Consider the following 12,185-nt stretch of genomic DNA (forward strand, 5'->3'; position numbering starts at 1 on the left):
AAAAGCTGTAAATACACTTCCAGGTTATTGTTAATGTTACAAAGCAGGCTCAGCCAGAGTGGTGACATTTCAGTGTTTGTCACAGAGCAATAAATATACAGTAAGGAGTCTGGTGCGCTCTGCTTGGATTTGCATAGCCTCTGTATGTCCCCACAGACTTCTCTCTCTGTCTCTCCCCTACCATTGCTCTCTCCTCCCCTTTCCGTTTCTTCCTCCTTTGCTGTCATTTAGTCTCTCCGTTGTATACAGCCTCTTTCCAATGTGCTGTGTCTCTGTTGGCTTAAACATGCGTATAAAAAAAAAGGGGGGGAAGCATTGTTTTTTGTTTTTTTTTTATGCTTAGCTTCTTTTGTTTTTGCATTTTAGGTCATCTGGACTTTGATCACAATGGGGGTGAAAGACCGCCCTCAGTGTTACTTTGATGTGGAGCTCAACCGGGAGCCAAGTAAGGGAAATCCTTATCAGTTTACAGGTGGAGGGAATAGTTAGTTAGAGCCTACCTTAACTTCCATACTTTGAATTGATATGTAAAAAAAAAAAGGATTTTTAAATTAATGTTATGTATAGATTTTGTTTTTGGTGTTCAAGCTTTTCATTGATATTCATTTACAAAATGAAAGTGGCTCACTCAGTGGTGAATAAACTTGATAGACTGGTTTAGCGTCAGCTGTATCTGTGCTGAGAGGTTATATTTCTATATAACCCCTGATAGCTGCTCAGAATGAAAATATTGACCAGACTGTTTTAGTGACTTTATCCTGAAAGATGTAGCTGATGCCCTTCTTCCACAGCTGTCCCTCACATAGTATCAGACTTGCCATTAGCTACAGAGAGGTTTCTGTAATAGAAACTTGTAGCTTGTAATAGAAAATGTAGCTGTGAACTATTAAAGATTGTTTCCAGTTGTTTACATGTTGTTGTTTATATGTGAGTTATTTTGACTTTGCTTAAAGATGATACTTTTAGTGACTCTTCTTTCCCACTTATGTGTCTTGTAGTTGGGCGTATAGTCTTTCAGCTTTTTTCGGATATTTGTCCCAAGACCAGCAAAAACTTCCTCTGTTTGTGCACTGGTGAGTAATCCTCATTCAGAGATATCTTCCAGTCAAATGTCATGACCTTACAGCATTTCATTAATCGCATATTTGAATAATTCTGCTTAAAAATGTGATTCAACATGGCAAAAACCAGACTAAAGTGCAAGATTTTCACTACTTTAACTCTAAAATTTCAAAACTACTTGATTAACATGGAAAAACAGATTTCATTTATGTAGCTTACTTTTCTGTGTATTTGTTTAAATTCATTTTTATCAAATGTCAAATTGTCCCGTGGTTTCATAACAATGCAGGTAAATAGTGAATTGTAGCAGGTTTTTAAATCGCCAAATAAATAATCCACCAGATAAATAATCCACTTTGTTGACAGAAGGCTGTTTATTGATCAAAGTCTGCACAGCATTATCACCACAGGCTAAAGACTGAAGAGTCGGCAGGATCGCTGATGTGGGAATTATTGTCCAGCGGTAGTAGTGCGTCAGCACTCGTTGGTAGTCCATTGATCCACCTGCACAGATTGTCCGTTGTCAGATAGGGGCAGTGTCAAAAATCTCTGGGGTACTCCGAAGCTGCAGAGAAGAGTGATGGCACTATTGCCATTGCCATTCATGGCAGATTGCACAGTGTTTTAGTTTCATTTAGTTTTGTTTCTGCAACACTGAGTTGAAGACACGTATGAAGTGTATGATAGTCAGTTTTTAATTGCCGTTTTAATGATATATCCATACACAAGCTCATAGTTTGACACACTACACATGGAGGGAAGCTACAGCAGTTTGAAAAGATTAGACTTTCTTGAATAAACACACACGGCAATGTCTTTGCTTCCAGTTTTGACTTCTTTCCTTTATCAGCACTGACGTGGCGACACCTAACCTTCAGGAGAATACTGCACACGCTACCTGCGCTTTAACAGTGAGCGTAAACAGAAGTGGTTCTGTGACAGTGATAACATCAGCGTGCAAAGCGACTAACGCACTGGTTATACCGGGATCATTGTAAATAAAAGCTGAAGTGAGGGGAAAACAAAGTTTAAAAACAACAAAACTCATTTACTGCACCACACCAGTCCGTAGTTTTCACGCTGTATCTTTTCATCTGTGATGGATTTTTTGGGGGGTGCTTAACTTCCTGTTGAACTTTGAAGGAATTTACAGAAACATATTTGCAGTGGTTTAAACCTCTTTCCAAAGGCTCGTCTGCTTGTACAAATGACCATAAATAAAGTGTTAAAGGGGCAAGTTTCACTCGCTGACTGATCGAGTCACAGCTTTAGAGAAGAGGTTTTCTCTCACAGTCGAGAAGTTTGCTGAAGTTTAAGCGTCAGAAACTGTTCAATAAAATAAAAATTTCTGACATAATTTTGAGAGATAACGTCCTGTGATGTGCTGCATCACAGATGTTGTCAACCTCATCTGTTTGGCCTTACAGAAGTGCAACTTAACAAGGTTTATCCAAGCACTGCAATACAATAGCAATGAGAACGTTATTAAATAAGTGAAATAAAATGACAATAACGTAATAAAAAACATATACCATTTTATGACTTATGTTGTGGCTGCTCTGTTTTCTAGATATTTCATCCCACAGAGCAGTGTAGTGTACTGTAGAGGCAGTGGTTTGCCTAGAGAAAGTCATAAATCTGCAGACACATAGCCGAGCAATCCCCCCGTCTCATTTTTCACCCTACCTGGCCAACGGGAATGCGATGGCAGCAAAGGCAGACATGGGAAAAGGCTCGTTAGTCTGTTCCTGAACCAACACATGCACAGACAGCACACCAGTGAAGCAGTAATACACACCCGCATTCAGCTGGTGCAGTTTGCTGACTTTCTCAAAGTTTCTAATGTGTCCTTTTAGAATTGGATCAGCTCACTCCAAAGGAAACCAAACCCCTGGAACAGTGCCGAAGCCAAAGAAGTAAAATACTAAACCCTTAGCTTAGCTTTTCAATAGGACACACAGCCTCTTTCTGCTGAAAGCCACCTTCAACACATCACCACATCTAATTAAATCCTGCCTTCACGTCATTTCACCCCAGGAGTAAGGGGACTCTGGAGGGTAATAGCTTTGGGCCAGTATTGTGTCCCCGGTTAGTATTGGTCCAGTGGAAGATTTATTAATGAATTTGGCAGTCCTCCAAGGGAGTACCAGCAGGATGCCAGACTAAAGGCATATAGCTTACTGAAAGCCACCACCCAAATGTGGTTTTCATTCCTTTGTGGCAATATTAAAAGCCTTTGTTTCTTAAAACCATCTAGTAAACACAGAAGCACTTTGTGTATTAGCAGGTTGAGTGTTTTTGTTTTTTGGCGAGAGCTCAGTTAACATGAATGTCATTGCAGGTGAAAGAGGAACTGGGAAAGTCACAAGGAAAAAGCTGTGCTACAAAGGCTCCACGTTTCACCGAGTTGTAAAAAACTTTATGATTCAGGGAGGCGACTTTACTGAAGGTAATGTTATAATCCCCCGTTTACCTAAGAACGTGTTCACAGTGCTCCACCTTTTTCTAATTTGCTAGTTTGTTCGTTTCAGTCCAAAATCTAATGAAAGCCAACAGAGCGTAACACAGCTTATGTGAGCGGGGCGAAAAAACCTCTCATTTGGGTTGTTTTAAAGATGGATTAAATGCTCTCCAGGTGGGAAATGTTTTTCAATAATAACATTAATTAGAGGCCAAATTAAAATGGGTAAAAACTGATCAAAGCTGTTAATCTCATCAAAGTGCCAACATACCGTAAACATGCTCTGCGGCTTTGTTGTGGGTGTTCATGGCAGGAATCCAGGAGACTACAGTTTCCTGAACATGGCAGCCACTTCAAAAATGAGCCCAATAAACATGAATCACTGCTGCCTTTGCTGATGAGGCAGCATCTTTTTCAGCAGCTACACACAATTACACTGCTGCAATATAAAGAAGCTGCTGTGAATTTATTTGACTTTATTAATCTTTGCAGGAAATGGAAGAGGAGGGGAATCCATATATGGAGGCTACTTTGAAGGTATTTGGAATATCAAGTTATCTAATAATCTAATAATAGTGATGCATATCTATACTAAAAAAACAAAGCATGCATATAAAGTTGCATAGATGGTTAATGGGTTTTGTGTGCGAATTGTTCTATGTTTGACTGCGCTGACCTTCACTTTTCCATTGTGTAGTTCTTCTATGTAGTAACAGCAGTAGGCTTTATCAAATCAAGATGGAGAGTAGGCATTCTCTTTACTGAAAGCTACAATCTTCCTGCCTAAAATTTTCAACATATTCTCTTATTTATAGAGTGGTCTTTTGCAAAATGAAAAGGTAAGAGATGTACACAGCTCCGTAACACCATGCCAACATCGTCCCCACCACCTTCCTCAGTCAGTGAAAGCAGTGCAAATGCTCGCAGCGTCACAGATTCACATTTGTACTGAAAGGTCCCCCCCCCCTCAGATTAGGGTTTTTATGTTAAATAGGTGGAACTAGCAGGACATGAAGCCAGAACCAGACGGGTGGTTTTGCTCTTTAGTAAGAAGATATTGCACTTTTAACTTTTATATTGTATATCTTCTCTTTGTTAAAACTGTACATTACGGGGACTATTTTGTTTTTGCAAAGCACTCATTAATCTCCAGCTTTGAAAAACCCCTTGAAACTTGAAGTGATCCAACAGCGTCGCACCGCCTTATGTTACCGTTACAGCCGTAACTGCTTTTTCTAAGCAGGGCCCTCAAAGTAAGCACTGTCAGTGATGGTGCTTACTTTTGAGATGGACCAGACCCTCGTTGAGAATCTCCTAAATCAGTGGTTTGGACATTTTTCTCTAACTTTTTAAAGCTTTTAGAAACAAAGCTTATGTCACCCTGCTAAACCCAAGGGTGAACTCCAGAGCAATATGTAAACCAGACTTCTAAACACAACTTGCAAAGTTCATTCCTGGTAGCTGTGCAAGCAAAAGATAATGGTTCCTTTTATAAATTCGACTGAGTGTGTTTTCTGGAACTCCTACAGCGGATTAACCCTCGAATATATCAGAATGCAGCTCTGACTTGAAGACTGTGATGTAAGGTTGACTTTGAGAAATGCACGTAATATATTGCACACATCAGCAAGCAGATCTGCTTGTAGCTATGATGTGAACAGAAACCAGTGTGGTACCTTTTCATCTGAAAAGTGCAAGTTGTTGAAAGTCATTACTGGTTTGGTACTTTATAAACAGACTGCAGTAATATTTGGCCCGACAGAAACCTTTTGTTAGAGCTGACTTTATGGAAGGATAGGTTGGTGAGACAGCGAAAAGCTTTAATGAATTAATAAACCTTTTTGTTTTGTTTTTTTAAATGATTATTTTTATTAACACTTGAATCCTCTGCATCTGCCCCCGACAGATGAGAACTTCACTCTCAAACACGACAGAGCCTTCCTGCTGTCGATGGCCAATCGTGGGAAGGACACCAACGGCTCACAGTTTTTTATGTGAGTAACTTTTAAATTAAAACATTGCTTTTAAAAACTTACCCCCCAACCACCACTATTTTACTGTCATTCTTAAGAAAGTTTCTTATTAGTTTTTGCTTTCTATCCCTTTTTTTTTTTTTTTTCCTGTTTTGAGATTTTAGAGTAGAATTTGTCATTAAGTGTGACCATCAGCAGTCCCTTCTTCTGTGTGCAGTTAGTTTCAAAGTGCAGAGAAACATTGGATTCATTCTTTTTCACCTACAATTGTTACATTTTTTCTCTTGCCGTTTTTGTGTAAAATTTACAGAAACTCTAGCATCCTGCTCTTCCAAGGTAATGTGTCTCAAAGGCTGTGTTTCTCTCTCTCCTGACTGTATTTATCATTGAGTAGTTTGTCTTTGCAATTGTTGGACTTGCTTAAATATTTCACAAATGGCTTGAGGTGACTCAAAATGTTATTTTGGCTTCCGTTGTCACAAAAGCAGGTTCTGAACATACGATTGACATTTTCCTCCATGATTACAAATTCTCGAAGGAGGAAATGTAGATATGTAGTCTTTGTGCAAATTGATTTTTATAACAGAAAAAATGATAATGTAATTTACCACACTCTGCTGTTGAGTGTTTTCCTAATTGAGTTGCAATCAGATGTCATTAAAGAAAGGTTTGTTGCACAATTCCTTTTGAGATTTTCCCTGTGGTACAGTAGCATCCCCGCTTTGATCGAGGTATTTGTTTATTGTTATTCTTTTCTCTTTTTTCCCACTTTCATGGCCCGGCTTCCACCTTTGGTTGACTCCCCACCTCACTTACTGCTGGATTATCCATAATCAGCACAACTAAGATGGCGCCTCATCTTGATGGGTAGGTACATCTGATATTATTATTTCACATTCTAATTCTATATAGAAATCTGAAAATGAGACTTTCAGTGTATTGATATGAAACTTTTTGGGGAAAAAAAAATCCCAACATCCCAACAACTATTGTTAGGTTTCTATGTTACTAAACTGATTATAGCATGTTTGGCGTTAGCCACACAGGCTGGCAATCACCTGTTGCTTAGGAAAGATGTGTATTCCTTGACCGGTTGCTGAATATTTGCTGGCTGTCACTAAGTGAAATGGGTTGCAAATAGGTTGGTTCACCAAAAACCCTCCTGGTGGTTCCTTTGGTCTTTAGCAGATTGCCTCGGTCACTCGTAGTTTGCATGGAAGACGCTGTGCAAACAACGTAAACGGACAATTTTACCGAGCATCAGGAAGCAACCTCCAGCAACCACTCGCAGTTGCTAGCTGTTAAGCAGGCCTGTGTGAGTGGGATTTTAATAGATTAGAACCCTTTTGGTAGTTTTCAAACTTTAGCTCAATGTACTGTGCTAATGTAGGATATTCTGTCATAGGAAGTTGATTGAGGCAAAACCTAAATGCTCTCCAGGGCTTAAAACTAACATAATAGTACATTTAATGTTGGTTTTAGTTTCAAGTCTGTCTTGCGTCTATGCAGAGTCCACGTCGTCTTTGGTCTGGTCATCTCCGGATTTGAAGTGATAAAGAAGATTGAGGGGCTGAAGACTGATTCTGCCAGCAGACCGTACGCTGACGTGAGAGTGATCGACTGTGGTCAGCTGATCACCAAGTCTGCAAACGATGGTACGTTCAGTAACCTTCTTAAGTGGAAGGATTAGCTTTGTTGTATTTATTCATTTATTTTTGATAAGTAAATCTGATGAAAAGGTCCCATGCATCCTGGGTACTGTAGTTTTTGGAGAATTGTATCCAAATTTTTTCTTTGATCTTTGAGAAGATACTATTAGACAATACCCTTAGACCCACTGTATGAAATCTTTGGGTTTGTTTAGATTAGATGTGTTGCCACTCAGCCAGTGTAGTGTGACTGTAAGTTTTGTTATAATACAAAAGCTTTAATAGAATATCTGTAGTGAAAGTTACACATTTTATGCTCATTTGTTTTTGTTTCCAGTGAGGGATAATGTGTGTTGCCTGTGATTATAACTGGCTCGTATTTCATGCTCATGTTCATTTTGTTGGCGTTTGGATGCCAGCGTCTCCCCCCCGCCACTGGCATTAACACGGGGCGTGTAACTGGATCTTCTGTTTAATGAGGATCAGCGAGGTGATCTCTGTGGAGTTCAGTTGGCTTCAGCCCACCTGACTCTGCCAGGGCTGCTTTCATTGCCTTGAACATACCAGGAAAGAACAGACAAAGCTTTTCTTGTACTTGTACCATCATGAAAATGACTCCTGGCGTCTGAGCTTTCCCTCTTCTTTTACTAACTATACGAGTCAAGTATTCTTCAGAATTAGCACATTTTAATTTATTTCCACACGTTCTGTTGTATTTCTTCCTGCAGTGCTAGAAGGCAAGCGGAAAAGAACTTCCCATTCTGCTGACTCGTCCCTGAGCTCCCATGACTCGTTCTCCCAGTTCTCCTCAGTGGAGTCTGAAAGTGAACTTGATGAAAAGCACAGGCGTTACAAGCAAAAGAGACATTCGAAAAGTAAACGGCCTAAAAAGAAAAGGAGACTGTCAAGGAAGGACAAAGATGCAGATAGTCTGCCTTCCAAGCAAAGGTGATTTTTATTTATTTTATTATGTAAGTTCTTGTTCATGATCACATTATAACGTTTTTTTTAAATAAATACTTACACATATCTTGTGTGTTGTCAGTTTTCACCAATTGACTGTATAGACTTCAGTACTGACATCTGTAGGAGCTTTTTGTTGTTTTCTTAATAAAAATATAACTGCTGTCACAGCCCTGTGGGAAGAGAGCTACGAGCGGGAGAGAACGAGGTGGAAGAAGAGAGGGAGCTGGGTGGGAAGAGAGAGAAGCCCGTTGTTCGGCCAGAGGAAATACCACCTGTGCCAGAAAACCGCTTCCTGCTGCGACGGGACATGCCATCTCAGGAAGATAAAGCAGAAATGTCAGTTCAAAGTTGTGCTTCATGTATATACTTTTTTTTTTTTTAATGAGCAACCAAAACACTAATTTAAGTAAACACAGCAAGTGCTGCAATTTGATTTCAATTTCAAATTAATTTTCAGAGTTAAAAAAGAAGAAGCAACTCTTCCAGCTGACCCGAAACCAGCTGTATCCAAGTCTGGACGGAAGATCAGAGGCAGAGGAACGATAGTAAGCTCACCTCAACTAAGATCAGAGATTGCTAACATAATGTATATGTAAATATTCAAATTTTTGGATTTCTTTTTGAGTCACAGGAGTGAATTTTGTAAAACGTGTTTATCTAGTCTAACTCTTATGCAGAATTAGTTTTAATGAATTGTTTGCAAATGCACAGTTTTTACTTTTTTTGTCTTTCGCAGCGGTATCACACTCCTACGAGGTCTAAATCACGCTCTGCATCTGTAGAGGAGCGTGGAAGCAGTGAAACTCCACCGCACTGGAAAGAAGAAATGAAGAGAACCAAAATTTATCAACCCCCAAGCATCGAGCGATGGAGCAAAGGAGACAAGTATGACCAAGTGTTTTCCTTCCTAACTTTAAACACTAGTTTTCCTTCTATTTGCTTTCATGCGTCTTTTGGCTTAACAGATTGAATGACCATTCCTCAAGCAGATGGGACAACAGAAGCGACTCTGCGTGGTCCCAGTCTGCAGAGCACTCCTCAGACCACAGCTCGGAGAGGTCCAGCCAGCGCTGCCAACAGAAGAAGGCGAAGAAGAAATCTAAACACAAGAAAAAGGCCAAAAAGCGGAAACATAACAAGAAGAAGAGTTCCAAGAGCAAACATCAAAACCAGTCAGATGGAGAAAGGTCTGTGTCTTCAGAGAAAGGGTTCAGAAAATCTCGTTCGCTAACTCGTTCTTCTTCGAGTCAACACCACTCTTCAAACAGAAGGAGACGCCGATCCTCGGGGTCATACGGAGATTCCCGATCCTACTCTAAGTCATACACATCCAGTCGATCCAGATCTCAAGGAAGGTCCCTGTCTTACTCAAGATCTAGAAGCCGGTCTGGATCTAGAGGGCGATCTTTCTCTAGATCTAGGTCTTGGTCCCATTCTCACTCCCGGTCTAAATCAAGGTACAGATCCAGATCTTTGACGCCACCCAGAAAAAGGAGTTTTTCCAGATCTCCGAGAAAGAAAAAAACAAGCAAACCAGACGCCATGATCCCTGTGAGTGAGAAGCTTCAAGAGAGCAAAGTCGCACCTGTCCCCAGACTGCCAGCTGTCCCGGCTCCTGAAAGTGTCCCTGTGATCCCATTGAGCGACAGTCCACCTCCCTCTCGCTGGAAACCGGGTCAGAAACCATGGAAACCCTCCTACATCCATATTCAGGAAATTAAAGCTAAAGTAGCTCCCAGCAACATTTCCTCCACTGGGCAAGCAGTCGATAGCGCAGCAGATAAAGCTCAGACTTCAGCTACGCCAAAGTCTCTGCCAGGTGACTCTGAAGACAACACAGCACAAAAACCTTCACGGCTCTCACGCAGCAGGTCATCCAAGAGTAGATCTTACAGCCGTTCTTATAGTCGCTCACGGAGTCGGAGTTACAGTAGGTCCAGGTCCAGGTCCGCTCACCGGCACAAGAGCAGGTCATCGTCCTACAGCAGATCAGAGTCTGAAAAGTCCCCAAAAACAAGTAACGCAAAGAAGGAGTCACTAGACAAGGAGTGGAAGGAGTACTACAGTTCTCTGAGCAGAGTAAAGAATTTGGATAAGTTAATTTCAGTAAGCCTTAGTCAAGATGGTCACTCAGGATCGGAGAACAGGACAGACAGTGAGCGCAGCCCTGGTGTCATTGGCTCTGTGGAGCAAATAAAAGACAAGGGAAGCTCAGAGGATCTGGAGACGAAGCATTGCAGTTCAGTGCCAGCAGAGACTTTTAATAACAGGTCTGAATGGGACAGTGACAGTGATAAGGTGAGCCAGAGCAACAGCGCTATCCCATTGAAAATGCAGATAAGGGTGGCTCAGTATGCCGAGTCTCTGGAAAAGAAGTTATCTTCTATCTCTGGATGGAATTCAGAAAGTGACTCTGAAAATTTAGCAGCCAGGACATTAGCTATTTCTGAAAAAGAGGAAGGGGAAGCTAGTTCAGAATCGGATTATGAGATTTCCAGAAAAACATCTGATGGAGGGAATGCTCCGGCAGCTTCTGGTCAGTCAGAGGAAAGCCCAGAGAAAGCAGCAGAGCCAGAGAAGCACAAGAGCAAGAAGAAAGCTAAACGTAAGCATAAACATAAGAGGAGAAGTGAGAATAAAGGCAGTTCCCACCACAGTAAGGACAAGACCAAGAAGACTAAGCGAAAACATCAGAAGCTGAAAGAGACTTTTCACTGGCAACCACCTTTAGAGTTTGAAGAGGAGGAAGAAGAAGACGAATCCAAAAGGGAAAGACATAGTCCTGGAAGAGTTGTTAAAAAAAGTGCTGATGTTAATAACCTCAATGCAAAGGACCAAACTGCAAGCTGTAATCCTACTAAAGAAGAAGAAAGGGGGCAACAGAGGACAAAAGAAGGTATCAACAAAAATGCAAAACACACTGAACCTCATTTAGAGTCATCCAACAGGAATAGCGCCAGCGATTCTCACTGGCCAAGTGTCCAGGAGCTGGAGACATTAGATGACATGGACATTTGTACTCCGGAGCATGATGCTGAAATTGTTGAATCTTCAGTCTCGTGTCATCCTCACAACAGCGTTCCTAAAATAACCCTAAAATCTACCTCAAACTCTTCTGAGGTGGAAAACAATGACACTGCTTTATCTCATAGCAAAGAACAGTTTGCCGTTAGTTCCACAACAACAGCTGGCGGATCGCAAGACAAAGGAACCGCTGGCAAGCCTGCTGCCACTGTAATCAATTTAAAATGGAGGCCACTGAAAGGAACGTCAGCTGTACAGACTGTGAATGCTCCCCCTGTCACTGTGAAAAATGTCCAGGCTCAAGAGAACCAGACCGGCAACATGCAGGGAGTGAGAATGGAGATAAAAAGCAAAAGCCGGGTCCGACCGGGATCTCTGTTTGATGAGGTCCGTAAGACCGCGCGGCTCAACCAGAGACCGAGAAACCAGGAGAGCTCCAGTGAAGAGAGATCCCCCTCTGTGGGAAATGCAAAGGGAACACGGTCTCCAAAGACGTCCAGGTCCTTGTCTAGAAAATCCCGCTCTGTTTCCAGTCACCGGTCACGCTCCCGGGGGTGGTCCCACTCCTACAGCAGGTCCAGGAGCAGATCCCGCAGCTCCAGCTCCTCCTCCAGGTAAGTGAGAATAAAGCACTGCGATGATTTACAGACGCCACCTTTGAATCTTAATAAATTGTTTGATGTGAGTAGGAATGGTAATCAAGGACCGTTTTTTGTAGAAAACCGATTCCCAGTAGTCCAATTCCTTGGGACTATTAGTCTGGCTGCTTATCGATCAATCTTGCACTCACACTACAATCAGCTGACTTTAATTCACGTGACAGAGGAAAATACCAACTTAGTCTAGAGCGTGGTTATGTACAGTGGGGCAAAAAAGTATTTAGTCAGCCACCGATTGTGCAAGTTCCCCCACGTAAAGGTCAGTAATTTGCACCAGAGGTACACTTCACCTGTGAGAGACAGAGTGTGAAAAAAAAATCCATGAATCCACATGGTAGGATTTGTAAAGAATTTATTCGTAAATCAGGGTGGAAAATAAGTATTTGGTCAA

At 41.4% G+C, this 12,185-nt stretch overlaps 1 protein-coding gene across 6 annotated transcripts in view; it reads left to right on the forward strand.

Annotated features, from left to right (window-relative positions):
- Positions 1-12,185, forward strand: part of nktr (natural killer cell triggering receptor) — a 17,572-nt gene that overhangs the window by 1,376 nt on the left and 4,011 nt on the right. Inside the window, exons 2-13 of one of the 6 annotated variants that reach the window (XM_005722680.1) lie at positions 367-445; positions 999-1,073; positions 3,404-3,511; positions 4,016-4,060; positions 5,430-5,517; positions 6,334-6,363; positions 7,006-7,151; positions 7,874-8,093; positions 8,280-8,447; positions 8,569-8,656; positions 8,848-8,996; positions 9,077-11,749. In XM_005722680.1, coding sequence (XP_005722737.1) covers positions 388-445; positions 999-1,073; positions 3,404-3,511; positions 4,016-4,060; positions 5,430-5,517; positions 6,334-6,363; positions 7,006-7,151; positions 7,874-8,093; positions 8,280-8,447; positions 8,569-8,656; positions 8,848-8,996; positions 9,077-11,749 — 3,848 coding nt within the window. In that variant the 5' untranslated portion in view covers positions 367-387. Of the gene's footprint in view, positions 1-366; positions 446-998; positions 1,074-3,403; positions 3,512-4,015; positions 4,061-4,163; positions 4,363-5,429; positions 5,518-5,806; positions 5,833-5,879; positions 6,364-7,005; positions 7,152-7,873; positions 8,094-8,279; positions 8,448-8,568; positions 8,657-8,847; positions 8,997-9,076; positions 11,750-12,185 lie in introns of those variants that run through there. The other 5 variants (XM_005722681.1, XM_005722683.2, XM_005722684.1 and 2 more) reach the window with 5 other exon arrangements.

The sequence above is a fragment of the Pundamilia nyererei genome, unplaced genomic scaffold (genome assembly GCF_000239375.1).
Source record: "Pundamilia nyererei isolate P.nyererei 1_Seehausen unplaced genomic scaffold, PunNye1.0 scaffold00007, whole genome shotgun sequence".
Lineage (NCBI taxonomy): Eukaryota > Metazoa > Chordata > Actinopteri > Cichliformes > Cichlidae > Pundamilia > Pundamilia nyererei.